This window comes from Artibeus jamaicensis, unplaced genomic scaffold (assembly GCF_021234435.1).
Source record: "Artibeus jamaicensis isolate MK-2021 breed Jamaican fruit bat unplaced genomic scaffold, CSHL_Jam_final scaffold_847, whole genome shotgun sequence".
In the NCBI taxonomy this organism is placed as follows: domain Eukaryota; kingdom Metazoa; phylum Chordata; class Mammalia; order Chiroptera; family Phyllostomidae; genus Artibeus; species Artibeus jamaicensis.
The window spans coordinates 17,053,701-17,081,503 of record NW_026522057.1 but is presented as its reverse complement, the minus strand read 5'-3'; the positions used below and the strand labels follow the sequence as shown (position 1 = coordinate 17,081,503).

General features: G+C 55.9%; 1 protein-coding gene and 1 long non-coding RNA gene across 6 annotated transcripts in view; one reads left to right on the top strand and one right to left on the bottom strand.

Annotated features, from left to right (window-relative positions):
- Positions 1-27,803, top strand: part of LOC119042229 (uncharacterized) — a 93,719-nt gene that overhangs the window by 18,301 nt on the left and 47,615 nt on the right. The gene's annotated exons all lie outside the window — the stretch shown is intronic.
- The window catches only part of MYOM3 (myomesin 3), a 44,659-nt gene that overhangs the window by 2,235 nt on the left and 14,621 nt on the right, over positions 1-27,803 (bottom strand). Inside the window, exons 11-36 of the mRNA XM_037135920.2 lie at positions 27,168-27,309; positions 25,838-26,037; positions 25,059-25,112; positions 24,551-24,678; positions 21,981-22,164; positions 20,949-21,123; positions 19,400-19,521; positions 18,849-19,036; positions 18,475-18,601; positions 17,234-17,412; positions 14,453-14,567; positions 13,320-13,476; positions 12,448-12,557; positions 11,086-11,130; positions 10,400-10,536; positions 8,527-8,671; positions 8,331-8,390; positions 7,908-7,975; positions 6,790-6,900; positions 5,089-5,176; positions 4,508-4,546; positions 4,148-4,256; positions 2,881-3,044; positions 2,635-2,671; positions 2,454-2,476; positions 615-670 (exon numbers count right to left, since the gene is read on the bottom strand). Coding sequence (XP_036991815.2) covers positions 615-670; positions 2,454-2,476; positions 2,635-2,671; positions 2,881-3,044; positions 4,148-4,256; positions 4,508-4,546; positions 5,089-5,176; positions 6,790-6,900; positions 7,908-7,975; positions 8,331-8,390; positions 8,527-8,671; positions 10,400-10,536; positions 11,086-11,130; positions 12,448-12,557; positions 13,320-13,476; positions 14,453-14,567; positions 17,234-17,412; positions 18,475-18,601; positions 18,849-19,036; positions 19,400-19,521; positions 20,949-21,123; positions 21,981-22,164; positions 24,551-24,678; positions 25,059-25,112; positions 25,838-26,037; positions 27,168-27,309 — 2,963 coding nt within the window. The remainder of the gene's footprint in view (positions 1-614; positions 671-2,453; positions 2,477-2,634; positions 2,672-2,880; positions 3,045-4,147; positions 4,257-4,507; positions 4,547-5,088; positions 5,177-6,789; positions 6,901-7,907; positions 7,976-8,330; positions 8,391-8,526; positions 8,672-10,399; positions 10,537-11,085; positions 11,131-12,447; positions 12,558-13,319; positions 13,477-14,452; positions 14,568-17,233; positions 17,413-18,474; positions 18,602-18,848; positions 19,037-19,399; positions 19,522-20,948; positions 21,124-21,980; positions 22,165-24,550; positions 24,679-25,058; positions 25,113-25,837; positions 26,038-27,167; positions 27,310-27,803) is intronic.

Sequence of the window (27,803 nt, the reverse complement as noted above, 5' to 3'; positions counted from 1 at the left end):
TCCATACGAAGATTTACAAAGTGAGTGTGAAAATTCTCGAAGAAGCTACAACTCAGGGCCTTAGAGTATTACGGCCAAATCCTCGAAGTCTGGAGCTGGGTTGCCTCAGCTTTGCCCTTTCAAGCTGTGTGACCTTAGGTGAGTCCTTCGGTCTCTCTGGGCCTCAGTTTTCCCAGCTACAGTCTGTGCCTAGTAATAACGCGCCATTTCACGGGGTTGCCTGGACGGTTAAACAAGCTAAAACGCGTAACACGTGTGCATTACAGTGCCTGGCGCAGAGTAAGCACCATAATAACAGTAGCTATCATTTTCTAGGATATCAGACTTGCATAATTTCAGCCCCGGAAGGACTTTTAGGGATCATCTAATTTAAGTCCTTGTGGAAACAGGTTCACAGACGTTAGTCTGTGACTCTCAGCGCCAGTAAAGAGAGCTGGCCGAGCTGGGGGGAGCACCCCGCCCCGTGGTGTCGGGGGAGCACCCCCCTGACGCCAGGCTGAGGGGCTTTCCTTTACACTACCGGTGACCCGTGAGGTCACTCGGCCAGGCCCTGGAATCACAGTGCATCACTGTTTCATGACTTTTGATGGCTGTGGGCCGGGGACAGTCGGTACCTTATCCTCCATGATCGTGGCCACATCCGGCAGACCCCTCACCACCTTGGCACGATCTGGAAGGGAAAAGTGAGACCCCGGGATGAGTGTTCCCCTGCAGACTGCTTCCCAGAAGCGGGTTCCCACCGAGATGAGGCTTGTTTGTAAGCAATGCTCTGTTTTTCTATTTTCAGCATTTCGGGGTGGAAATCTTTACACTGGTGTTACGTGTTTCCTTGCCTTCACAAACAGCAGATGGGGACATAATGTGTTTCTGTCACTGACTTGAAGTCATCAGCATGATGGGTGGTACCTGGAGGGGACAAGGAAGTACCCTTCCCTCCAGAATTGGGAAAGAAGGTAAATCAAATTGCCGGGAGCCTTAAACTGGCAAAATGCACACAACAGGGGTTGATGAACCAGAGACCCCAGAGGGGGGATGGGAAAAGTGGGATGGAAGCTTTGGGAACAGTGAGTCTGGTCAAGGGGGGCACCTGGTGGCCATTGTGGGTGGGTAAGAAGACTGGCTGTACATCATTAAGCAGAAAGTTAATGTATTCCTGAGGCTGCATTTGTGGCTGTGGGGGCAGAAGGGGTGGGTAGCCGGGACCCTAAGGCACGGACCAGGCAGGCACAGAGAGCCTGGCTGGCTGCTGTCGGTCTGCTGCACATAGGGGAGCAGGGCACTGCACTGAGGGGGAGGGAAGGCCCCAGAGGTGGGTGCTGCTGAGTGTCCCCTGGGTGCTTCCCAGCTGGGTGACATGGTCCCCTTCCCTGGACTCTTGATTCCAAAAGCCCAGCAACTGTACACGGTGAATTCGGCTTCCATTTTTAGAGCCCCGGACAGGTGTGTTTAGGAACACGTATTCCAGGATGGGAGGAGATATTCTTGCTGGGTAAGTGACAAGAGTGGCGGTGTGACGGGTTTAAGTTCCTCCACGATCATGTCAGCGCTCCTCCTGGGGAGGCGCGGGATGAGGGGGTCTCTGGGCTGCCCTCTCCCCCCGCCCAGGGAGGCTGCCCTTCTGCAAGGACTCCCCGCTGCATGCCACTCAGACCCCCACCATGGCCCCTTCCAGGTTATGTTTATGAACACCGAGGCCTACACTTCCTGCCAGGTGGGGACACTCAGGGACAATGTCTTCATGTGGGGCAAATTCCGTGCTGTACCCCCCAACCCGCCACAGATGACCCCAAGCTAGCAGAGTTTTCGTTCTCGCTTCTGCTTCTCAAGGTCGCTCAGCTTCCTTCCTTGTCGTCACGTTGTCAGGGGCTGCTCTGCTCTGCACCCAGAAGTGTTTTCCTCATTGAAATTCCTGCTTCTGATCTGCTGGGTCAGTGGGACCAGACAGCCAGTCTCTTAGAACTGGGTCGTTCAGAACTGGCCAGGGCAGACCCGATGAAGTTCAAGTGCATGGACTTGGTGGTGGCACCCATGGCAGCTAAGGCACTGCTACATCCACGTGGGTTTGGGGCTGGGCCCTTGATTAGATGAGGCCCCAGTGTCCCAACAGCCAGAACCAGCTTCAGCTTCCAAGTCGTCCTCTCCCCCCGCCTCCCTCGGAGACGCCAGCCCAGCCTCGTTCTTGTCTACCTGCTGCCTGTTGGGTTCTGCCTGACATTGCACCTGACGCTGCCCGTGAGCCTGCTTGGCACTGGGCCCGTACTGGGCACTTCCACACCCACAGTCTCTGGTACCTTCAGACTCCGATCCATCTGTCTTCACGCTGCCACCACCTAGGTCTCCCTGGTAGCTCTGTGACAGCTCAGAGACACACAGACCCCAGTGGGGCTTCCTGCGAGGAGGCGTAAGCTTCCCCAACCCCAGACATGAAAGAACAGAAAGCTCGGTGGACTTACTCTTCTCGATGATGGCCAAGGCTCTGAAAAAGACAGGTGCAAAAGGCTCAAGGTTCCATTTGTTGAAGGACAGTCCTACCCAGGTGGGGGTGAGGGGATGGCGAGGGGACCCCAGGAAGGGCTCCTGTGCGCAGTTTACCCCACACCAAGGGGCCTGTGATTTACGCTGAGAAACACTTACTTCAGTCTCTGGTGCTCAGCCATGGCGTCCTCAAAGGCTGTGAGGAGGAAACCGGAAAAGGGAAATGGCAGTGTCGGGGGTCTGCCGCTGTAAGCCCAGGGTCGGGGCTCAGGGCCGACGGGTCCTGCATGCTCCCTCCCCGCCCAGCCCAGTATTCTCTTGGGGCAGTGCCAGGTTGGGTGGGGGGATGGGAATCCCCCCACGCCCATGGAGTTTTCACTGAGGACAGACAGGCGGACAGCTCACCTTGCCCCGAGAGATCCGTCGAGAGTTGCCGGGCTTCCTTCCCAGCAGCTATCTCCAGGGTGTACTTGCCCTTGTCTGAGTCTTTGGGGTCCAGGATGTGGAGCCAGATCTCATCCAGGGTGGTGCCAGCCCTCACCCGATCGCCGCTCTCCAGGCGTTTCTCTCTGAATGTGAGGGCAGATGCCTGGTTGCCGTGGCGCAGCCCATCGGGGCTGCTGGGGACCGGCCGTCTGCAGGTCTACAGGGCCCCCTGCCCCCAACTCCTCTCCGGGGTTTTGTTTCCAGGTTCGTGGTGACCACCCGTGAGACATTCCTTAACTCTTCCTCCACTCATCCATTCGTCATTCCTCCATCCACCCACCATCCATCCGTCCATCTGTCCACCCATCTGGTGATCGACTCCTGCGGAACATCCACTACGTGCCACCGCTGGGTTGTCTATACTTGGGACATGTCCCGTAAGCAGGGGGTGGGAGGAAGTGGTGCTTGGGGGTCAGGGACCCCCAGTCACTTCCTCAGTTTTTCATTCTCCTCGTCTGAACCCTTCAGGGTTTCTTCCACAGTCACTCTCCTTTAGCCCTTAGAAAAGATATAAACACTTTTTTTTTTTTTTAACTTCCAAGTTCATTTGTGGAGCAACACGTCCCCAGGGTTGTGTTGCAGAAGGGATACCTCTGGGCCTGGTCAGAGGGCCCAGAAACTCTAGAGCTACACTGCCCTGGAATTCAACTTGGCCTTGGCTCTCACTCACTTGACACACCTGTCCAGGTCCATCTAGCCTTCTCCACAGAGTGAGTGCAGCTGTGTCTGCTCTGCAAGGCTGAGGCGTGCAAATGACAGGGAGCCCTGGGGAAATTCTGCTCTCCAATTATCTGGGGTCATTAAGTTCATGGCCAAATCCTCATGGATACCTTATCTATCCTGCCTTCAAGTCTTGGCCCTCAGCCCCACAGGTCCCTCTGCCTGAGCCTGAGATTGCTGAGGCTGCAGAGACGCGCACAGGCGCCCGGACCCACGTGACCATCTGGTTCTCTGTCGTCCCTGCAACCTCCCCTCCCCTCCCCCAGTTCCGGATGCGGCTCCCTCTGTGCTTATGGATATTCTTGGAAAATGGCCCTACCGCCAGGCCTCTCACCTTCTCTGGGGGATCTCCCCATTCCTCACTGCCTCTGTGGGCAACCCTGTCTGCGGGCCCCTTGGGACTGGGCTGGGGCAGGCGCTGGGCCCCCCTACACCTGGCTAGGGCTCTAGGGTAAAGCCGACCTACTTGTGGAACCAGGTGGTTTTCATGTACTCCACGTTGTAGTACTTGACCTTGCTGAAGATCCGGATCCCCTCCTCGGTCCCCTGGACTTTCAGTGGGGTCGCAGAGAGGACTGGGGAGGCAGAAGAGAAGTGTGAGTCTTCCCCAAGCTCTCTTGGCCAGGCCATTCTGGGGCCCACAGCTTGTCCCTGCTCTCAGGGTGTGGTGGGGGGTGCAGTGTTGTGAGGAGGCGGGAGCTTCTCCTCTCCTCTGACCCCCATCTTTGAGTTTGGAGACTAAGCCCACTCCCAGGAGCCAAGGCTGGTTGTAGTCCCTTAGAGGTGATTTGGCATCGGGGCAGGGCAGAAAGGGGGGCCTACTTACCACCGATCCTGCTCAGCTCAGTGAAGACGGCGTCCAGGGCTGGAGGGAGACAGAGAGAACGGTCAACTGACGTTGGGCTGCCCTGCGGACCCACCAGGTTGAGGACGTCCTAAGAAGGGCCGTGGAGCTCATGGGCAGCTCTTGGGGCGCAGGGAGCTCTGCCGGATGAGCCCCATGGCTCAGGGACAGATGAGGTCTGGGCACTCAGTGACTGATGGGGCGGGCACCACCGTTGAACACCTGGGCCGGCCTGACAATTTTCTGGCCAGCTGAGCCAATGAGCTGGATGAGGAGCCCTGGGCCTGCTGTGGGGCAGAGGAGTGAACTTGGGCTTTGAGTCCTGCAGCCTGGGCGCGCTGTGGTGTGTGTCAGTGACCATGAGCACCAGTGTCACACAGACCAGGCCCCTGCCACTGACTAGCTGTGCAGCCTTGTGTCGGTTACTTAACCTCTCTGGACCTCAGTGGCCCCCAGTGATGTGGGGATTCCATTCATTTTACCCCATGGGCCACATCACTGTCTCTTGGTTCCATGTGACCTCCCTACGACCCTCCCGGCCCATCTCCATCGCCAGCTCCTACCTTCGCCTGTGAGGTCCAGTATGGTGTCGTCCTCCCCTCGGTCATCAGAAACCACCGTTCTGTACGTCCCCATGTCCTCTTTGGACAGCTGGAAAGAGGGGTGAGTGGAGGCAGGGTCCGCCTGGGCTCCAGAAGGGGTCACGGACAGCGAAGCAGCTGTGCTCCAGGCAAGACCTTTCTCCTCCCTGGGCCTCCATTTACCCATCTGGAGTGGGGGAGTGTAAGGCTCCCGCCAGCTCCAGAGCCCCCCGATTCCAACTCAGGGCTTGTCTGGCTCCGAGGAAGTGGTGCGGCGCAGATCTGAGAGCAGCTGCCCGGAGCAGAGCACGGGGACCCCTCCTGGTGGAGCGGGTCTGAGCCCGGCATACCCTCCACCTGGGCTGCCCTGCTTCCTGGGGGCCCCTGGAAGGAGGGACCCCTCTGTCCTTCTCAGAAGGGAGTGTGTGCTTTCTCCCAGGACAAAGGGGTCCTCTCTGGCACATGCTTGTTAACCCCAAAGTGAAGCCTGAATCAATACTCAGTGAACCAATAACTTGGTGGCCCTTGTAAAGCGAGGTCCAGAGGTCAGAAGTGACCTCATCACACAGTGTCTCTTGTAAGGCCTGGGGAGTGATAAGAGCACCCGCCCCCGCCCCCTCAAAGGGCCTCTCGCCCCAACCATTTCTGCAGAGCGTCCTGTGAGGCAGCACCCAAGGCAGAGGCAGCTCCTAACCTGGGGATTGAGGGGCTGAGCCCCAACAGTCCTCTCCTAGGTCCTCTCCCTCCTCCCCAGGGCAGGCTCCAAAGTCCCCACCACACCTCGGGGAAGGTGGCTGGAGTGACTTCTGACCCCACTCTCTAGCCTTGTGCGTTGGTCCTTAAACCCTCTGAGCCTCAGTTTACTCATCTAAATGGTGGCGCGATCCTTGCCCTGGCTCTGTACTATCGCTGTGGTGAGGCTCAGGGGAGGCGACTCTTCCAAAGCCAGAGAGTTCTGCACCATAAGACTCAGTCGCTATTAGGCACTTACTGGATGCCAAGCCCTGTGTGAGGAGCTTACACCATGATGACAAAGGCTGACCTGGCATTGTCCTGGCCGGGATTTGGGAGAAGACCCGGACATCACCATTCCCTTCCTGGCCAGCAAACCCGCCTTTGCTCTAGCCCCCCCTTGGCACCCAGGGAGGCCGCAGAAATGTGTGGCAAGGCAGGCAACACTGAGGGCAAGACTTGTGTTTCTATCTTAACCCGGTCACACTGCTAGAGGCCACGGGGGACGTGGGTGGGTGAACTGAGTTCCAGGCCCGGAGCCCAGGTTTCCTGCCCTAAATTCCTGGACTGTCGGGGCAGGAAGGAGGCTTTGAGGGGACTCCCCTCCCGGCCCTCCCGTGTTCCCATGGAAACGGGTCAGCGAGGAGCAGTGCCCAGCCCGAGGCCACACGGGGGCAGGGTCAGGGCTGGAGTCCAAACGGAATGGAAAATCAGTGTCACTGATCCTGCTTTGTATAACACGGGGCATTGTTTTCCCCACGGTTTTCTTGCATTAACTTTGATTTTTAAAAATGCTGCCTGAAATATTTTTTTTATCTTGATTACTGAGTTTTTAGTGGCCCCTGATCTTTTGTACCTATGCTGAGCGCCCCCTGTGCCTCAGCCCAGTCCGGGCCACTCGTGGGTCCCCACCCAGAGCTCCTGGCGCTGCCAGAGGGCGGAGCGCCTCACCTCCTCGATGCAGAGAAGCCCCGCCCCCGTCTGCGGGTCGTACTGGCCGGCGGGCGTCTCTTTCTTCTGGAAGAACCACTGGAAGCGGGTTTCCTTCTTGGTGTTGGTCACCTGGGGACGTGCAGCAGGAGGCTCCATCAAGCTTCCTCTTTTTAACTAAACACTCAGCTCATCAGAATTTTTTTTTTTTTTGCCCGTATGACCCCGGACTCCTTGCACACACGCACCCTCACTGTTTGCCGTCAGCCATCTTCTCCCTCACACCTGTGTCTGCTGGCTTCTGAAGTCTGGACTTTTGCTAATGGTGTTACCTCTGCCTCTTGATCCCTCCCTCCTCTATTTTTCCTTGTAAATACCTATGTATCTTCGATTCAAGTTAAATATCACCTCCTTCAGGAAGCCTTCCTTGAAGCCTTCCCAGAGTGCTTCCATCACAGCAGGAGGCACGCCAATTTCCAAAGGTCCTGATTCTGACCCGTGGGCTCCTAGCAGCCCACTGCCCTGCACAATGTCTGGTGCACAGTAGGTGCTTTGAGTTTGCTGAACAGAAGTGCTTCTGGGAGAGTACCTGCCCCCACCTTCCCCTCCCCCAGTTCCCTAAAGAGGCTTCGGGGTGCTGAGAAGGAGCACCACTCTGGAGTCAGGCAGACGCTAGGCTCCACCTCTTGACCTTGAGCTATCTCCCCATTTGTTCCCTCATCCATAATGCAGGGGCAACAAATGCCCAAGTCCCAAGATGCTCGCAAGGCAGAGAGATATAAAATGCTCTGAAATACTGAGCAGAGCGTTGGACAAGGCTGCCAATAGACACCAGGGGACCCCTTCAACATGTAGACCCCTCACTTGCTCCCCAAAAAACCCTCCCAGGCGCAGCTTGGAGACTGAGTTCAAGACCAAGCCAACTCACACCCATTCTGTTCCCCAGGCTCTGTGAAGGCTGGCTTTGCTTTCTGGGTTAAATGCAGTCTCCCTGGGGCTATTTCCAGGAGTGGCATCAGCCAAGCCCTGGGTAGTGATTTTGGGGGAGCGGGGAAAATACAGCAACCAGGCTTGGGGACGAGCCAGAGATATCTCCCCGGCGGCCCAGGGGCAGGGCTGGAGGCAGGGGCGGGATTTGCCTTGCATGTGAGTAACACTTGGCAGTCCTCTGTGACCTTCCACTGTAAGAACTCCTCGAAATAGGGACCTGCAAGGGCAAAGCAAACATACCCGCAGGTCAGAGCTCCGGGCTCAGCCAGCTGGGGTGGGGGCAGCTAGTGGCCACTGGGACCCTCGGATTCTGCCCCCACCAGGGCAGGGGCTGGGGTAAAGCAAGGGGGGAGCCCAGAGTGTGAACTTTAAGGAGGCGTTGAATCTCCCGGTTGGGCAAGTGCTGTTTGGTTCCGGCACAGGGGCAGAATTGGGTTGAGTTACAGCGGCCCTTCCTTGGGGGCCTGGCTGGCCTGAGGGACCTATTAACCAACCCACTAGTCCAGAGTTCCCCAGCACTGACCACTGGCCTGGTGGCCGAGGCCTTTGAACTTCACCCCAGCGATTCTTACCTTGTTTTCTCTTCCAGTCCCTTCTCTTAGCATCTGCCTTCCTCAGAAGTTTGTCAAAATCTGTGAACACACAGGGAGGAACCGGCGTGAGCCAAGAGGAGAACAGGTCCGGAGATGGGTAGCAGGCGCACAGAGGAGCCCAGAGCCGGGCGCTGAGGCCGGGCGTGTGGGGCGGGGAGGGCAGGGCGCAGCTGACCGTCGTCCACCAGCGCCAGGGTGATCTGGTTTTTGGCTTTTCCGTCTTGCAGCTGCGCCGTGTACGACCCTTTGTCCTCCTCGCACAGCTCCTGGATGGTCACTTCCACCAGGCCCTTCTCTCGGTCAAAGTTGATTTTGCGGTTCTGGGGAGAACAAACCCCGAGAATCATTGTTGCTCTTTTCCAATCCTGGGAATTTGCACCGTGAAGTGCAAGTTGGGGTGCAGTTGGACTTGGGGGGCGATATGTGCACAGAGATAGAAGCTTTCAGAGATGGGGAGGGAACCCTGGATAACCCTCTGCTGCTTACAGAGTGGGGCCCTCCCCACGCTCAGCCCCCCAAAACACACCAGAGGGCCAAAAGACACCCTAAGGTGTTACTTTTTTTTTAAATACTTGTTTTACAATTTTTCATGAAAAGATAAAGGATAGTATTTAAAAAGCCTGTGCACTTGCTACCCGGAGTTAACATTCATTTATATCTTGCCACATTTTAATAGTTTTTGAAAGTTTTCTTTTCCAGATTTAAATTCTTTTTTAAAAAAGATATTACGTATTTTTAGAGAGAGGGGAAGGGAAGGAGAAAGAGGGAGAGAAGCATCAATATGTGGTTGCCTCTTGTGCACCCCCTACTGGGAGTCTTGTCCATAACCAAGGCACGCATCCTGACTGGGAATCAAACAAGCGACGCTTTGGTTCATAGGCCCACGCTCAACCCACTGAGCCACACCAGGCAGGCCTCTTTCCCAGATTTAGAATCTTATTCCCTCTGGCCTTATTTGTATGTGTGGTCTGAGGGAGCCATTTAGTTTTATTTCTATCTCTGTCAGGGCCGCCGACAGTCCTGGTGCTGTGTACTAAGAGTCTACACTTTGTAACACTTCCTCTGCCATGTGCCAAGGTCATGCTTAGTTGTAAGCAGAACATTGAAACTGATTTTCTCATTTGTTCCTCCTGATTCTGGGACAGCCAGCCGCATTGTTCAGATGCAGAAAACGGGGGCACAGAGAGGTGCAGGGTCCTGCCCAAGGGCACACAGCACAACCCAGAGGGGATGATATGTGGGTCCTGTGACATCCAGCCCCGAGCTCTTTCTCCTCTGTCAGAACCAGCACCCTCACTAGAACATAGTTTCTGAGGTCAATAAAATTCACAGATAATGTGATCTCATGATTGGATCTCTCATGAGATTGAGATTGTTACGTTTGTAAGTAAAAACCGCGGAATATGGGCAGCTCATGTGGGTCATCTAATAAAAAGCAGTGGAAAGCTACAACTGTAATAGGACAAGATGAAAGTAATGTGATTTTCAACACGAAGGTGCTCAGACACACATTCATTCTAAACTGATTTATAATGAGTTGGTTTGAATTTAAGCGAAGTAAGGAAAGCAAAAAGATCAAAACGGTTCTATACAGGAATGGGAAAATGAATGAACGAGCATGGGTGACATGTGTACTTGAATAAAAACTCTATTTGGTGTATACTGAAACTGCAAAAACTCTGTATATCTCAGAGTTAGGGTCTACACTCGGACAATTATAAGCATGAATGTAGGTTTTTCATCTGAAGAATGTCTGGTGGGACATTCAAAAGTTGGAAGGGGCATGAGAAATTCTTTCTGAGATTGTCCCTCGAATTGGCAAGCATCTACAATCCCTGCTATTTGCCCCCCAGGTGCTGAAAACCAGATATCCTTTTGCCCCATCCCACTGTCATTGTGACAGCCAGCCACAGCATGTGGCTCTTTCTGAAATATCCGCTAGGGGGCGCTCCCGACCTGTGGGGAACCGCTGTGGGAGTTTGGGGGGGGGAGGGGCGGAGCCACGTGCTGGGCTTGGAACGTCACTTAGGAATCCAAGCCCCAGTTACCGGTGAGCTGAAGATCTCCTTCTGGTTGAAGATCAGATGCAGCTCAGCGGCCGGAGATAACTTTTCCACTTCCAGCCAAAGCCGAACCTCCCCTCGCTCGAGAATGTCAATGTTCCAGCCGGAGATCAGCTTGATCACTGGGAGGCGGAGGACAGAGGAGAGGAAGAAGCGGGGTGGGGATTCTTCCCTTCCCTACCTGTGACCAGCCTCCCTCTGAGCACGCTGTTGGCATTCTGTGCAGCGCTTGGATGTCTGAAGGAGACGGACTGGGGTGGGGGTCTGAGAAGGGTTTTACTCGTGCTCGCTCTGTACTGAATTCACTTTAGGGAGGTATTTTCCCTCCCACAGCTGTAAAGCTGAGCTTCTTGCACTGGCTGAACACCAGCTCCCTGAGGATTTTCAAAAGGGGGAATGTCCTGACTCAAGCCCCAGGGTTCTGATTTGTCTGGGCCTTGGCTCAGGCATCAGGATTTTCAAAAGCTCCTGGGGTGATTCCAATGTGCACCCAAGTTTATGACATGCTACTAGCCAGAGGCTTCCTTGTTCCATTTTACCAGCTGCTGACGCCCCAGGTCTCTGGCCCTCCAGCCCCACGATGATCCCACTCTCTGTCCCTGTCCCTCCAGCTAGTTCTAGCCAACTCAGCTCTGCTCCAAACACCCAGGAGGCACCTGAGGATTGCTTACCTGGGTTTCTGATCTCATGGCTCAACTTCTTCAGCTTGTCCAGCTCTGAGACAGGAAGGACCAAGGAAGAAAACAAAATGAAATATGGGAGCCGTGGGGTCCATGGGAGCCATCATAGCATCCATGCTGAGACACCCCCCTCAACCTTGGGTCACTTGGAACACAGAGGGTGATGAGCACTGCGGACCTTGGCTCTGTGGCACCAGGGGGCATGTGGAAGGCTGCTGCAGGCCACCTTCAGATCAAGTGCCACCTCCCCAGAGAAGCACCTACTATGTGCCAGGCACTGCATTATCCTACTAGTACACAGTGCTGTGGGATGAGCATTGTTGTCCACCTCTGACCGCTCCAGGCCCACTGGTTCCTGGGCCCTATTCCTAAGCCTCTGTAATATGCTGTCCCAGTCTCTGAGGCCCGGCCCCAGCCCTGAGCCCTTCAGTCTAGAAGTCTCTAGGGTATCTCTGCACAGTGCTGTGTCCTGTGCTGTTTCTTTGTTGGATTTGTCTCTCTTGCTAAGCTGAGCTCTGGCTCTATGTAAGAGTCTGGTGCACAGTAGGTGCTCAATAAATATGTGTTGCATGGATGAACTGGCAGGGACAGAGCTCCTATTTATTTTTCCTTATAAGTCCCAGAGTGTTCAGCATGATGGGTCTGGGCAAGAATCCAGTTAACACCAAACCAAACCAGACAGAAAAACCCATCCCTTTCATGGATGGCTTTAGCTTGCATAGACTCATCTAGATGTATCTGCGTGACATTGTTTTAGTTGATCTCCAGAGAGGTGACATGACTTGCTCAAGGTCAAGTAGCCAGAAAACTGGCTTTGCAACTGGGTCTTTCTGGCTTCTGCTTCATAACAAAATCAAAGGACCTCCTACACTGTCAACAGGGAAGACAGTGGGCTGTCCCTCAGTTGCTATGGAGATAGCAGAGCATGAATCTTGTCAGTCATTAGCACGGATTTCAGTTCTGTTTAAATCATCAAACATGGATGACCCTTTAGAAGACATGGCATTTACTCTCTGGTTTGTCATAGCCCCCACTGTTCCCTATTGCCATTCTCATGTCTCTGACCAAATTATTATTATTATATTTTAGGCTACAGAAGGAAGTGAAATAATTCTGGTACCTTTGTTTTTATCAAAAGTAGAAAAAGGAGAGAGAGAGACAAGAAGAATGCAAACTCCACCAGACAGGGATTTCTGGCCATTGAGTTCATGGATGTAATCCTAGGACAGTATCTGGCCTGTGGTAGGTGCTCACTGGATATTTATTAATTGACTGGCTGATTGAATGGGTGGGTGCAAACTCTCCATCTGGGCCTGTCTCTCTGGGGAGGTGGCAGTGGAACAGGGGCATTACCTTCCTCTGTCAGCGTGTGGCTCGCTGAGATGTCTTCATCAGCATTGGTGACCACCACTGAGTAGGTGCCCAAATCCTCGAGGCCAGGTTCTTTCAGGATGACCTTGGACCTGGAGGAGGGAGGAGAGCAGATGCTCTGAGAGGGGCCTTGTGCCCTAGAGGCCTGGGAGCTGGGGTCTCAGCCAGCTTTGGGGCCCTGCAGCCCAACTCCGGACCCCAGGCAAGCTGGGAAATGGAGGTGGCTGCTTCCTCACACCTCCTCCTGGGTCCCCTGCCCAGGACAGCTCTGTCCTGGCACCTTCAGTGGCTCCCGTTTGTACGATGTCTGGCACAGGGTCTTTTTACTGGATGCACTGCTCTGTCTCTCTCTCCAGGGCCCAAGCCATCAGCCTTACTTTCCACTGTACAGGGACGAGGCCACAAGCTGCTGGGGGTGGAGAGTGAGACCTGGGGCCTTTGACAGAGACCCTTGCGGTTATGTTTCCACTCCCCTTGTTTACAAATGAGATGATTATCCGTTTCTACTTTCTCTCTTTACAAATGAGAAGATGCTGAGCCCAGGAAGTTCTGAGAACAAGTCACTGGCTCCCAGGCTGGAGAGCAGGTCCCAAGTGTCTCCGCGGAAGCAGTTACTCATAGAAAAAGACTCTATGTGCATGTTGTCATGTCAGCCCCTTAAATGCTGACACGTCCCTCCATTTGGCCCTGAAGTGGCGGTCGGTGTCCTCAGTGAGAGACAAGCAGCCCCCCTCTGCCCCGCTCATGCGTTATCTATGGGTCCCGCAGGGTGGTCTCACCCACAAGCTTCTGCCAAGTCACCGGGCAACACTTGGGACCTGGGGACTAGCTGTGCCACCCCTCCCGTCACTCACTTGTTAACTTCCTCCTGGATCTTGACCCTCTGGGGGTCCGGTGGGCCCTTGTAGTCCTTGGACCACTGAAACTCGGAGGAGTCGGGGGCCTCTGGGGCTTCAAAAGCCAAGTAGATGAAGCCTTCTTCATCCACGCCCACCTTGATCTCTGGGGCACCTGCGGGCAGGATACGGCAGAGGCCACCGGGTGTTTATAAACGGTGAACCACCACGTCGTGCCCTTCCGCTGCCAAACCCTTCCAGTGTCTGCCCATTGCACTTGAATAAAATGAACAGCCCCAGGCCCCTTACTGTGGCCTCCGAGGTCTTGCATGATCTGGCTTCTCAGCTCAAATGTCGCCTCCTCAGAGAGGCCCTCCCTGACCACCAGGGTTAAAGTAACCCTCACTCCGCCCCATTACCCTGTTTTGTGTCCCTTACGGCATTTCTTACTTTTCCCTTTACATAACTGGTCCCTGGTTCACTGTCCACCTGTACGTCTGCTGCCTGCACTAAGCAGGGACCCTGCTCTCTGGTCTCTGAGGCATCCCCTGTGTAATGTGGGCGTCACCAAATATTTGTCGAATGAATGGATAAGGCTTCATAGTTAGGAGAGCTGATGGTTCTGTCATGGACTGTTGTGTGGCCCGATCCTTTAACCTCTCTGGGCTACAGTAACATCCGTCCTAAAGTGGGGACAACGATGGCCCCTTCAGTGGCTTGTTGGGTGGGCCAGGGCAGCGTAAGAACCTAGCATGGCATCTGGCGTGTGTGGTAGGAGGGGATTTCAGGGGCTGTGGCTGCAGGCCCAGCAAAGCCTCATGCGGTGTCTGAAATAATGCTTGGGACTTGGCCTTGAGTATTGTTCTAAATGCCCATGAAGAGCTGCGTGAGTTGATGAGTGTGGCAGGTGAAAGGACGGAAGACCCCTTCCAAGAGGAGAAGATGCGTTCCTGTCTCGGGATCCCACGGAAATTCACGAAGTGGGGGATCGTGGGGAAAACAGGCAGGAAAGAAAGAGACGTGGAAGAAGAGTGGAGTGGCACTGGGGGGGGCGCAGGTCCTGTCCTTCTGCAGATCCTCCCGACCCCCCTCTGAGCCCCTTCTTGATGGCACAGCCCAGCGGTGGTGCTGGCACCTCCACCTGCCCCTACCTGGCTTGTCCTCCAGGAGAATGGGGTCAGTGGGCATGGACGGCTGCCCTGGACCAGCTGAATTCACAGCCTGCACCTGGAACACGTAACTCTTCCCCGGCTGCAAGTCAGAAATCTGGAGGCGGGAGGTGGGGAAGAAGGTGAGAGTGAGCACTGAGGACAGTGAAGAACACCCTTCTGGAAACCCTGGCCGCGGGTGCTGGGAACCACTCATCTGTGGAAGCCCAGGAAGGCACAGGCTGCTCGGGGGTGGGCATGGGCCAGGAGCACACTGCTCTCCTGACTTCCAGTTTTTAGGAGGTCTCCGCATGGCTGGGATTATCTCCATGCCTGTGTCTCCTGGAACTCCATCCACCCAGAAAACCCTCTCCCTCCCTGCTCCCTGGTTCCTCCTCGGCTTATCCCCTCAGGAAGAAGCCTGGGGGTCACCCTTGATATCTTTTTCTTGAGCTCTGCACACGTGATCCCCAAGTTCCCATGCTATTTCCCTGACGTTTCTTGAATGTGGATGCTCCTGGGAGTGTCCTGGCCATGGCCTCCGTCGAAGCCTTGCTTCTCCTGCCCCGTCAGTCCAACAGCCTCCCCGTAGCAGCTCTACCTCTGGACCCTTCTTCCCGCTCTGCCTTGCCCTCCGCCGATCTTTCCAAGAGGCCAGTCGGATTATGCTTCAATCTTTCAGTGGCTTCCAGGGTGAAGCTCAGATTTGGGGGTTTAATACCTAAACTCCTCCTGGTGTGAGCTCAGCCTCTGTCCTCTGGCTCCTCTCTGTGCCCCCTTCACTCCATGACTCCCTCAGGGTCCGCATGTTTATCACGCACATCATTTCATGCTTCCCTGCCTTTGCCCCTGCACAGCCCTCTGCCTGGAATGTCCCCTCCCTCCTCCCCCAACTCATCCTTGACTTCTCAGCTTGGGTAGATTCGAGGATTCTGGGAAGGTCTCTGACCTTCCCCCTTGGAGCTCCCAGAATCCCTTGGGTGCCCCTCCATTCTACAATTCATGCCACTGTGATCGCCTGTTACCCAAGCATGGTCACGTCTAGGGCCCGGCTCCAGACTTGGCAGGAAGTAGGTGTCAAGAGGTAATTAGTGAATGACTGAGCGAGTGGATGCCAGCCAACCATCCACACGCAGAAACGGTGCCAGGTCACCGAGGCCTGCCCTGCCCTGGCCCGGGCAGATCTGTGGGGCTGGGGGCAGAGAAGCCAGTGGCTGTCCAGCCCTGGCCGACTCTGTACAGGGGGCCTGGCCCGTGGGGCAGCAGCCACAGAATCTCACAGCATTCCTCCGGCTGAGGCTTGGCCTCGCTAATTCCCTCCCAGGTGGCCTTAATGTTACGTTTTCAAATGAAACATTTTTATTTATTTTCTGGTTATAAAGGAAATACATGCTCGTTGGGGGAACTATTAAAGCAATTGAGAAGAGTAGAAATAAAGGGTTGAAGCTCTCCTGGCAGTCCCGCCCCCCAGAGATGACCAGAAAAAACAATTCTGTAACGACCCCTTGAGACCTCGAACGCACACAACCCGTGTAAAAACGTGGCGGGCACCGTATTCTGTTTCTTTAGTGTCCTGTGCCTCACGCGTTGCTGTGGGCGTCTCAGCCCGCCTTCTGCCCTCTCCCTGCCTGTTAACGGAAGGCTTGCCTGTGCTTCTGGGAACCGCACACCCTCCTGCCTGCTGGTTAAGGACGTCCTCGGGAACGGGAGTCGGAAAAAATCTCCCCCGTCTCCCTAGACTGCGGACAGTGAACCCTAGTCCACATCATGGAACTGTCCTTACGGGTGTGCCGCAAACGAAGGGGACCTGGGAGATACCCCGGCTTCAGAGATGGGGGCCCCCGCCTGCACGAGGAACCCGGTGGCCGGGAGTCTGCGATTCTGCCGGACCGTCTAAGTTAGTGTTTCGTGTCTGCTTCGACCCGCGCCTCTGCTTTCCGGCCCGCACGGTGTCTGGGAGCTGTCTTTGTCATGCTGGGGAGCGTCGTTGGCACTTACCTGTCTCCTACAGGTGCGGGGGCTCACACAACCACCGCAGGTGAAGGCACCCGGCGATTCTGCCTGATTTCTTATGTATCCAAAGAGCTTCTTTCTATTTAAATTAGGAAACATCTACCTGCATATATGTTTGTTACTATGTAGACTGTGATATACATAGATTATATGTTATCTAACATATGTATCTCTTACTCTGTATCGGTCTTTTTCTTAGCCATATAGGATGGATATATTTTCACGTCAATATGCACATGTATGTTTGCCTTGTTCTTTATCTGATTGCCACTCCTAAACCATCTCGTCTTTATGCCACCTGCACAGAGAACATCCATTTGGAGGATGTGCTACAACTTATTTAAGCGACTCTCTTGATGGACATTTAAGTTGATTCTGACTTTTGCCTTTATGAACTGTGCAACAGTGGGCACCCCTGTCCTTAGATCTGTGTACGCTTGTTTAATTATTTCTCTGCACTTTAGTCCTTGAAACAATTCCTGGTTCTGGGGATGGGCTTGTTCAAATGCTGATAAGCCTCGCTGATTATAAGTGAGGTTTTAGGCAGGAGTCTCCTCACAGTGGAGCAGGTTGAGTCAGCAGCCAGCCAAACCTACTACCAATTGCTGTGTGACCTTGGATAAGCCACTCCCCCTCTCTGGTTCTCTGCTGCCATGAGGCGAGGGCAGTAATCCCTGAGGGTCCTTCCAGCTCTGCTGGGCTGCAGTCCTGCCATGTCCAGTGGCAGAGAAGGCCCAGGGTGGGTTGGAGGATGAAGGGGCCTGGGCTTACCCTCAGGTGGGTGCCAGAGACGGGGTCCGGGGTGACTGGCTTCCACTGCTCAGAGCCTTCCTCCTGGACATTGATGAGGTAGCCCGTGACCGGCCCGGTGCCTGTGTAGAGCGGGGGCTCCCACTTCAGCATCAGGGAGGTGGCCCGCACCTCCAATGCCTGCACGTCGTACGGGGGACCTGTGGGAGAAGGGTGGAGAAGGAGTCGGGCGGCCAGGCGGCCAGCCAGAGAGCCAGGTAGAGAGCTGGGTGGGCAGTCAGCAGGTGTGTGAACCTGTCAGTCACAACCAGGCCTGGAAGCACTTGTTCTGTGCCTAGTGGGTGGGGTCCTGGTTGGCCTTGGCATGGTGACAGAGCTTTGTCTGGGCCTGAAATAGGGTTAGCTCCTCCCGTCCCCATGTCAGAGAGCGTGAATCCTCCCAATGTCTTTGCCATCTCAGGGTTTAGGGGAGGGGCTGAGGGTGTGACTTCCAGAGTCGGATGGCCAGGGCTTGTGTCCCAGCTCTATCCTTGCAGGTTGTGGAGACTCTAGGCAAGTCACTTAGCCTCTAGGTTCCTGTTTTCTCATCTGTCAAATGGGGATAATAACAGTTCTTATAATAAAGTGCGGCTGTGCACATTAACAACATAATTTATGGAAAGTATAAGTACAGTAAATACCCAGGAAATATTGGTTGTTTATACTTGTTGTTGACTAAAGCATCACACGGACTAATTGTCTGCCATTTAGGTAAAGGTGTTGTGTAGAAAACAGAACTGAGCTGAACAGAACAATGGAGGAACAGGACCCTTCCTTCCCCAGGGAGGTGAGGGGCTCATGGGTGAGGAATAGAACAGGGCAGTGGGAGCAGTGTGTGGGTGACCAGTCTTTGTTTGTCCAGGACTTTTGGCGGTAAAGCCAAACTGGGGTAACTGGGATGAGTTGGTTGCCCTAGAAGGGTGCCTTTGGGGTTCAAGATGAATCTGTGGCCAGGATGAGAGGTCAGGTGGTGCGTTGAGCTGGAGCGTGGTTTGTGCTGGGGTGCAGGGCCCGTCGATGGGCAAGGTCACAGACCCTCTAAGGCAGGGGTAGGACTGCCTGTGTCGGAGACTGCAGGGTCCACTGGTGGAAGGGGCCAGAGGTCTGGCGTCTGGAACCAGCAGAGCAAATGTGAATGCACAGAGGTCTCGGCAGTGGTCAGTCCATCGCTTAGCTTCGGGGATGGAGTCCGTGCACAGGTCCAGCCCCTCCCAGCTTCTCACCTGGCTGGGGCATCGTCCACTCTTTGCATTCGAACAGTCTGCTGGGCGCCGACAGCTCACCCACACCTGCCCAGTTCGTCGCCCGGGCACGGAACCTATAGAAGTGGCCTTCACGAAGGTTGCTGACCTTAAGGAGCAGAAGCACAGACTGAAAACCCGAGGCTGGGGAGGAAGGAGCAGGGTTACGGCAGTGGGGGGAGAGGTTCAGAGCAGGAAGTCCATGGGGGCTGTAGTCGAGACTGGCCGTGGTCTGCACTTCAGGTACCTGGACGCTCGAGGCCAGGAGCTGAGGCCTCTTGCAGCTCCGGAGCCTCCTGTGGTGACTCTCCCACGCAAGGCGGGACACCAGATGGACGGCCACTTTCCAGCCTTACCTTGCAGACCTGGGTGGGGACGGGCTGCTGGTTGACCGGGTGCCAGTCCAGCTCCTCCGAGTCTTGCTGGTCCAGGAAGTAGCCCAGGATCTTGCCTCCTCCACGACGCTTGGGGGGTTTCCACCCGATGACCATGTCGTTTTTCCCACAGTTCAGGAGGATGAAATCGTATGGGGCAGATGGTGTGGCTACGGGGAGGCAAGGAGGTGAGACCAGGGGCAGTGGGGCCTGAGGGCGCTGGCAGGCCTCCCCCAGTGGGCGCCCACCCTCCCTGCTCCAGGGGTACTGACTTAGCCAGAGGTGCCTGCTGGTGGCCGGGACTTTGCCCCTGGGTGGGCCCCTGGTTGGGCTTCACTGCATGGCCTCGGGTCATTGTTACTTCCTTCCCAGGGGAGACGGTGGTCAGGGAGGGTCCGCTGATCCCCACTGGGGCTTATTCCCCTTGCCTCTGGGATTGGAACCTTTAAGTTGTGTTCTCTAATCCCCTGCTCTCTGCCCAGCTCAGAGCTGCCCCCCGACTCCTGCAGCCTGGACCAGCCCCCTGGACTTACCCAGAGCCTGCTTGACCCTGATGGGTTCGGTGGGCATTGAACTTTCCCCTACCCCGGCCTCGCTGACAGACCGGATGCAGAACTCATACTCCTTCCCTGTCCTCAGCCCAGGAACCGTAAACCTGAGAGAGACATACGCAGCATTCAGGGACAGCCAAACAGCTCGAAGATATTCAAAGACAATCAAAGTGTCATTTCTTCATTGTACAGCCCAGAAAAGCCCCCCCGCCAGAAGGAAAGAGGTGTGCCAAGGGCACACGGCTGGTCGGGAGCCCAGCTGGACCGCAGCCCAGCTCTCCCGAGACCCAGCGCATTGCATTATATCCACCCACTTGCTCGCTCAGAGGGTTCTGTGGGGCCCAGCAACACGGCACTGAAATGACCGCCACAGCGCGACTGAGCTGCCTTTTTGCCACCACCCCGGCAAGGTCTCCGGGGCAGCAGTGTTTACCCCCTTTCCAGCCACGACACAGGTAACCGCGGGCATGCACCTGTGCAATGAGTTCTCCGGACACACCAGAGGGCCATGCCACCCCCTGTGTGTGACACATTCCCCAGTCGTACCCTTCATGTGACTCCTCCAACCCCTGCCCTCCCTCAGGGACGCGCACTCAGTGCAGGTCGGGGGAGAGATGTTATTCTAGGGATAACGGGGGCCCTGAACTACTTTGTCAAAAGCCCGCTTTTCCCCCAGTTTGGAAACTTTAGTGGTAACAAATTATGGGTGACCTCTCGCCGCTGACTGTGAGGTGCTGAAGACCAGAGGGACACAAGTTCCTGTCACTTTTTCTGGACAAGATGATCTCGGGGCTTGTGGCCTGGGGTGAGGAGAGCCCAGCCAGGTGTGCTCCGGGCCTGTCCAGTCCTCCGATGGGAGGGAGGGGAGGGGTGTCACCACCTGAGCCCCTCCCACACAGAGCCCCAATACTGAGGGAACTCATGAGCCCAGAAGCCACAAGGCTCACCATCCCTGTGAGGACCGGGGCCTTCGAGTGCTGAGGGAGCCCCGGAGGCCAGCAGGAGTTGGAAAGGCGAGAGGACTGGAGTCTGACTGAGGCTCAGACGGGGCGAGTCTCTGCGCAAGGGCGTCAGGCATGTGCGGGGTGGCTGTGGAGTCTGAACCCCGGCCTCGCTGGTCCTGGAGCCACTGTCTGCCCTGCCCCCCCCCCCCCCCGCCCCGTCTCTCTGTCCCTCTAAGGTCCTGGAAGGACGACACCTAGTCAGTCACGTCTATCTGCAAACAGGACACCCTCAGCAAGTGTTGGCTGAAAAACAGTCCATCTGGGCCAACTCCCAATTCCTCCACTTACTAGCTAAGGCAGTTTTAGCAAGTTACTTAACTGCTTGGTGCCTCAGTTTCCTCACCTGTACAATGACAATAAAAATATTAGTCCTCAGATCATAGGATTGCAGTTAGAACTAAATGACCTAATATATGAAAAGAGCTTAGATGAGTGCCCAGTGCCATATGTGGCACGGTGGGCTTCATTGTCATTACGGCCCCTCTTCAGAGGATGCGCTGGTGCAGGAAGGGGTGGGGTAAACTCACTTGTTGCCCTGGATGGGTTTGTTGTTAACCGTTTGCCACTCAGATGACCCTGCTTCCCGGGAGTAGATGTAATAACCCAGGAGCTCCGGGCCCTCATTCACAGAATCCCAGGTCAGGGAGACAGAGGTCTGAGTGTCTCGGAAAGCTTGAACTTGAGCTGGAGGAGGGAGAGTAGCTAAAAAATAGAAACATGGGCCGAGTAAGGATGCTGAGTTACACGGCACTAACATGATAGGGGGAAAGTGGGGTGTGGGGAGAGGCGGGGAGGAGCCCCCACAGCAGTCAAGGGTGGAATGAGGATTCCAGCTGTGCCCTGGGGCTCTGGGCAGCTCTTTCCTGCCCCAGGGGTGTGCCCCAGACTCCTGTATTTTAGAAGTCCTCTCCCCTCTTACTTCCAAACATCTCCCCTTCCTCACTAAGGCTCCCATTCTTATAATTAATCCTTACAATCTCTCTCTCGCTTAGGAGTCACCAAATCTGCAGTTTTCCTAAGTGTTGAGCTTCAATCTCTAGAAAACTTGACTTCCTTTTCTTAAAACGTCTCTGTTGACTTTCATGGTTCTCTGAGACTGAGTTCCTTGAGGTAGGGACTGCCATGATTTGTTAAATGGACAGAAGGATGGATTGATGGGTGGGACAGCTTAGCTCCTGCCACAGGGGAGCAGGAAGCTGGCTCAGGAGGCAGGAGTGGGTGCTGCTTGGGGACCTTTGGAACTGAGGGACCAGTTGGCCACACTCAGCACCTATGCTGGGCCCAGCTAGATTGTGCAAGCTGTGAATCGTTGTTCTGGAAATAGGAAAAGAGTCTGTACTTCCAGGAGCCTCCCCTGCCGGAGAAATGTGGTTCCTGCTGTCCTAGTGCTGCACAGGCCTGCGATCCCATTGCTTTTCAGTTTCATGGGAGGTAGATGCGGGCAGCGACAGGGAGATGGGCTCGGCCCTGTCCCTGTAGCCCTGGGGTCCCGAGCCCCGCGTGCTGACTGCCGCCAGGGCTGGCCTGCCCTGCCGCCACCCTCTGTGTCTCACAGGTACCTGGCTTCCCACTCAAGGCGATGGGCTCGCTGGGCTCCGAGGGGTCGCTCATGCCATACTGGTTCATTGCTCGTACTCTGAAGACATACGACTTCCCTTTCTCCAGATCCAAAGGGGCGAACCTCGGGGATTTCACAGGAGTTTCTGTGCTGATGGCCTCCCAGGTGCCACTACCTATGACTGACTGTGACAAAGGAGAGAAAGTCGCGTTGGTTCAGCAGTTGTCCGAGACTGGCCCTGTGTGACCACTTCCCATGTGTGCCCTCCTTAACTTTTATCCCAGCCATGGCTGCCCCCGAACACCTGAGCTCTGGATCCACCTGCCTCCCCGCCATCACTACCTGGATGCCTACGGAGCATCTCACATTCATCACGGCCAGGACTCAGACCTCACGCCAAAGCAGCCCACGTGGAGTTAGTGACACCCACCCTTCTGCTTGCTCAGGCCAAAACCTTGGGAGGGATTCTGGCCTCTCTTCCTCTTTCCCACACGCCCAGAATATGCTCCATCCACAAATCCAGTTGGCTCTACTTTCAAAATGTATCCAGAATCCAAGCATGACTTGCCACCCGCATGTCCCCTGCCACAGCCTTGATCTGAGCCACTGTTGTCTCTCATCTGAGTAACTTTAATAGCCTCCTAATGGGTCTGCCTGCTTCTACCTCTAACTTCCTCCAGCCTTTTTCTTCTTCCTCCAAATGATGGTCTGAGGGGTCTTTGTACAGCACAAGCAGATCATGTCCTGGGCTGCTCAGAACCCTCCCTTAGCGAGGAAGTGGGGCTGGCTCCTCCTTTCCTTTAGGCCTTTATTCAGAACTCACCTTCTTGGGGAGGCCTCCCCAGTCCCCTCAACACTTTAAGTCCCCTCCTCGAGTTACGTCTTTCTCCTAAGTGCTACCATTAACTGATATGCTAAGTGTGTTACTCATTTATCTTGTTCATCCTTGGTCTCCACCCCCTGCTCGAATGTCAGCTTCAGAGGCAGGGATTTCTGTCTGGATCTGGGGCCAAAAACATGCCAAGTGCTCAGTCTGTGTTTGTGGGACGAATACGTGGGTAAGTAGATGAATTCTCACAGTAACCCTACCGGGCGGGTGTTGGGTTCCCCACTAAAGGGGAAGCTCAGGTTCAGGGAGTTTTGGAAACTTGGCAGAAAGCCATGCACCTAAGAGCTTGTGTATTTGGTATTTAAGCTCAAGTGTGGGTGCCCCAAACCTACTCACTCTCCACAGCATCTGGTGCCCCAAAGGCACCCATAAATTCTGAGGCTCTGGGTGGATAGAAGGTGAAGAGCTAAAGGTGATGCAGAGCAGTGAGGCACCCAGAGGCCACTTCTGCTGAGTTTGGAATGGGACTTAAGATCTAGAGGCACCAGGGGACCCGCTGACCCTGCCTTCCCTTTGCTTTCCCCCCTCCCTGAAGGCCTATCTGGCTTCCAGTGGCCTCGAACCCAGCTAGGCCAAGAAATCACTATAAAACCCAGTAAGCATTACTGAACACCTACTGTGTGCCGGATTCTGTTCTAGGTCCTATGTGCTTTAATTACTTTGTTCCTCATATTGACCCTAGAAGGTGTGCGCAATTTATTATCTCTATTGTACAGAAGAAAAAAATCAAGGCACAGGGAGACGAAATAGCTTGCCCAAGGTCACATAGCTAGCACATAGCAGAGATAAAATTTGAACCCAGGTAGCCTGGCTGCAAGGTCTTGACCATCATACTCACAGAACAAACCCTCGGTTACTACAACTTTCCTATGTTGGGGGAGCAGGGTCACTTGGAGTGTTCAAAGGAGGCCCATTTGGCCACCTACTATGTGCCAGGGTCAAGAGCATCTCCTCAGGAAGCATCCACAGGCCCAGGGCTGCTGGCCCGGGCTTCGTGCTGCATCATATTCCGCCCTCACAGGGGAGGCGTCCCGTCTGCGCTGGAGGAAACAGGGCCAGAGGGTTCGGGAACCTGCCCTCACGGCAGAACCCAGATGGGGAGGACCTTAATGCCATGCCATCTTCCCCTCTGCCTTGCCGCCTCTTGTTCACTGTGAAATCCACGCCGTATAGGTGCCCCCACCCTAGACCCCTGCCCTGACCCTGTTCCCAGTGAGGACCACCCCCTAAGCCCCGCCCCCCTGCCCTGTGAGCGCTGCCTGTCATGACCCTGGCTTGCGGGGACCAGCTTGGCTTCCTTCCCATCAGTGCTTGGCCCGGGGCGTGGCCCGATGTCAGCTAGACTTGGGGGCCAGGAGAGACCCCGGGAAAAGGGGATCTTACTGTTGGTAGTTCTGTGTCTCTTAATTTTTCATATTTCCATGAATAGCCTCAAGAACTGCCATCAAAAACTGGCCCCTCAGGGTGGGAGGTAACCTCCAAAGGTCATGGAATCCATGCCCCTGCTTCCGTGTTGGGCCTGCTTGGGGAACTCTCTTCCATGCTCTGAAGGCCTCCCCAGGGGCACATTGCCTCGCTCGGGGTCTTTCCACCCCCCGCCCCGAACTGCCCCACAACCAGGGTCCCACTGCATGTCCACTGCTCGGACCAGCCTGGGCCTGGGGCCTCGGGGTCTCCGTTACCTTCTCCAGGGAGTATGTCAGCGGAGCTCTGCCCCGGGGCCTTGGCTCCTCCCAGCCCAGAACCACGTAGGCCTCACGGATCTCGATGGCGTGGACGTTGGTTGGGGGTGAGGGGATGGTCACCAAGTCTAGAATCAGAGTCATCCAGAAGCGGAGATGAGTGGGCCCTCCGAGACCCCTAATCTCAGCCCCTCGTTTGATAGGGGAGGTAACAGGGGCCCAGAGAGAGGCAGGAACTTGTTCTAGGTCACCGAGCAAGGCCAGGCAGAGCTGAGGCCAGAATGCAGACCTCCTGATGTCCTGCTCCAGGCCCTCTGTGAGGGGCCTAGCAAGACAGGCCACCATCACCTGGGAACTCTGGCTCCCCCGACCGGACCCCTCCCCTGTGCCTCCCCACACCTGTACGTGGACAGCTTCCAAATCTTTGCTGACATTTGTGTACCGGAGTTTCCAGAACCATAAAGGGGTTTAGGGTCTTGGGGCAAAGTGTCAGGAGGTTCACACGTACCTTCAAAATCATCAGCGCTGACCATGATCTTGTTTCCCAGATCAAAGGAGATCTCTAGGATGGAGAATGGAGCAAGTTGGGGAAGGAGTAGGGGTGCTGGGTACATGGGGGCCGGGCCAGGTGGGTCAGGGCCGGACCTGCCCTGCGCTGGGTGCTGATTCCTCCCCTTGTTCCTGGCCCTGGCCTTTCAGCCCCTCACGGCGTGACCTCAGGCAGGGCCCAGCATTCTCAGGGCTCCAAAGCTGGGGCACTGCTGCTGCAGATCTTGAATGACGCTCTGTCCTCTTGGGACAAATGAGGACAGAGAGGAGAAGCGCTGTGCCTGGGCTCAGATTCCCAGGGCACAGCGGACCAGCAGCAAACCTAAGGTTGACTCCTCGGGGCTGAGGGCTATGTCTCCTTCCCTACCCCCCACCCCCCCAGCTGGGGGCTCCTGAGGCAGGGCTGTTTTCCCCCCTCCCATTAAGGGCACCCATGGAAGGTGCTGTGGTCCTCCCTCAGCGTAGCATCTCCTGTGCACGGGTTTGTTTCTTCCACCAGAATAGCTCTACCTCCCCCTCAGGCCAGGGGCTCCTAAGGACGACACTGTTTCCTCCAGCAGACTAGAGGTTCTTGAGGCTGTCTCCTCCATCACATTAGGGGGTCCTGAGGGCTGGGCTGTGTCTCCCTGCTTGGAACTGGGCTTGGGATGCGGGTGCGCCACCTGCGTCCTGTGTGATCAGTCCTGAGTGTGCCCAGACCGATGCTCTAGAATGTCCTTTCAGGGCCTTTGGACACACCTGTCTTCCTCCGGGCTGCATCATGGTCACCCATGACAACCGGTCCTGAGGCCTTGGAGGGGAGGCTGCTGCCTGCCTTGTTGATGGCTCTCACTCGGAATCGATAGCTCTGGCCTTCGACGAGGCCTCGGATCGGGCACCGACAGGTCCCGCCGGGGGCCTCATGGCAGGGCACCCATTGCCCAGACTCGCCCTGGCACCTGTGCGGGAGATGGCCCAGCTTTAGCCCCTGCTCGTGACTCGTACCTCCCCAGTCTGAGCCTCTACCAGGGGCCACTTCTCCGTCCTGGGCTGCCCGCCCAGCTGGTCTTGGCTAATTGAAGTCCTGCTCTCCATTTAAAAGCTTGGCTCCAACCTCAGGCCCCCAGGAGGTTGGGGGTCATCCTCCACCTCCCGTGGTGGAACCTTCCACGCCTTTCATGGAGATTCCTGTGTGCCTGAAGCTGTGCTGGGCCCTTCACACACATCGTCTCACTTAACCCCAGCAGTCGTGGAGTCAGGCGTGGTTGCCCACACTCTGCAAACGAGGACCCGCAGCTCAGAGAGTGAGACGGCTTGCCCAGGATCTCACAGCGCATGAGTGGCAGAGTTCAAGTTTCACCCGAGGGCTGTCCACTGCCCGAGGTGGCGTGCATTCCAGAGTGACCCTCAGAGTCTGGGTGCTACTGTCCTCAGGGCATATCACAGCACACATTACTGGGGGGAAGGGGCAGTGGTCACGTGTGGGCTCACATCCTGCCTCCACCACTCGGGAGCCATGTCAGGCATCGCCCCACGGGCCCCGGTTTCCTCATCTGTAGAGTGAGGCACTGCAGAGTCCCCCTGCCCCTTCGACGGGGTTGCTGGGAGGACGTAGTGAGATAGGGCAGGAGGCTCCAGGTACATAGTCTTCCAGCCCATCGGGGACGGGACTGTGTGCGGACTCAGGCTTGGACCTCTGAGCCGGCAGCACTGAGGCAGGCGGGGTGTCCGGGCCCTCCCCTGCCTGGCGTGCTCCCTCCTTCTGGGGTCACAGCTGCAGGTGCCTGTCTGTCGCTCAGGGAGGGAATGAGCCAACGAATGCACATGTGCTCAGGGTTCGGGCTCTGAGAGTTTGCCCTTCCCAGGGTCCGCTCTGCTGTACGAATTCCAGAGGGCAGGGCCCGACGCCAGCCGTGGGACTCCAGCTGTGAGCAAATACCCTCTTATTGCCCCTAAAGCGCACAGCACAGCTGGCCTCCTGACCGAGGCTGGGCACGGGGCTCCCTCTTTCTTGTGGCCCCGCGTGTGTCCTCACAACCAGGCCAGGGCTACCTCCCCGGGGATTCTGCCACTCAAGGGGCTGACTCACAGCTCGATAGAGTAGCCGATGATGGGGCTGCCCCGAGTGTCACTGGGTGGGGTCCAGGTCAGGATGAGGCAGTCTCTGTTCACATCCAGGCACAGGACATTCAGTGGGGAGCCTGGGGCCCCGGGCTTCTCTGCTGCAGCATCTGAAACCCAGGGTGGGGGTGGGGGCAGGAAGCTTCCTCCGGTCCACGTCCCCTGGGGGACTGCTCCCTCCCACTGCCACTCATTAAGCATCCAAGGGCTCACTTTTGATCTTGGGGACCAGGACCTGAATAATGGCTTCCTCTTTTTAAGCAACAGCATCTGGGGCGGTGGGATACCATTTACTAGTCTCTCCCTCTGCACACCACGCACCTAAGGCCGCCCCACCAGTGAGGTGACAAAGCCTGGAGGCAGAAACGGACCAGGGACCAGAATCACCCCAGCGTGTGCTCAGCCCTCCCTCCCATCTGCGACCAAGTCTGTGGCTGTCGGCTGTGTTCTTTGGAGGGTCCTGGAAAGCTGTAGGGATTCTTAGAGCGACTCTAACCCATCGGCCCATTTACAGCAGGGAAACGGGCCCCAAGGAGCAGGGGACTCGCTCAAAGTCCCACAGAAAATTAGTCAAGGCCAGAGCCCTGGTCTCTGGGCTTCAGCC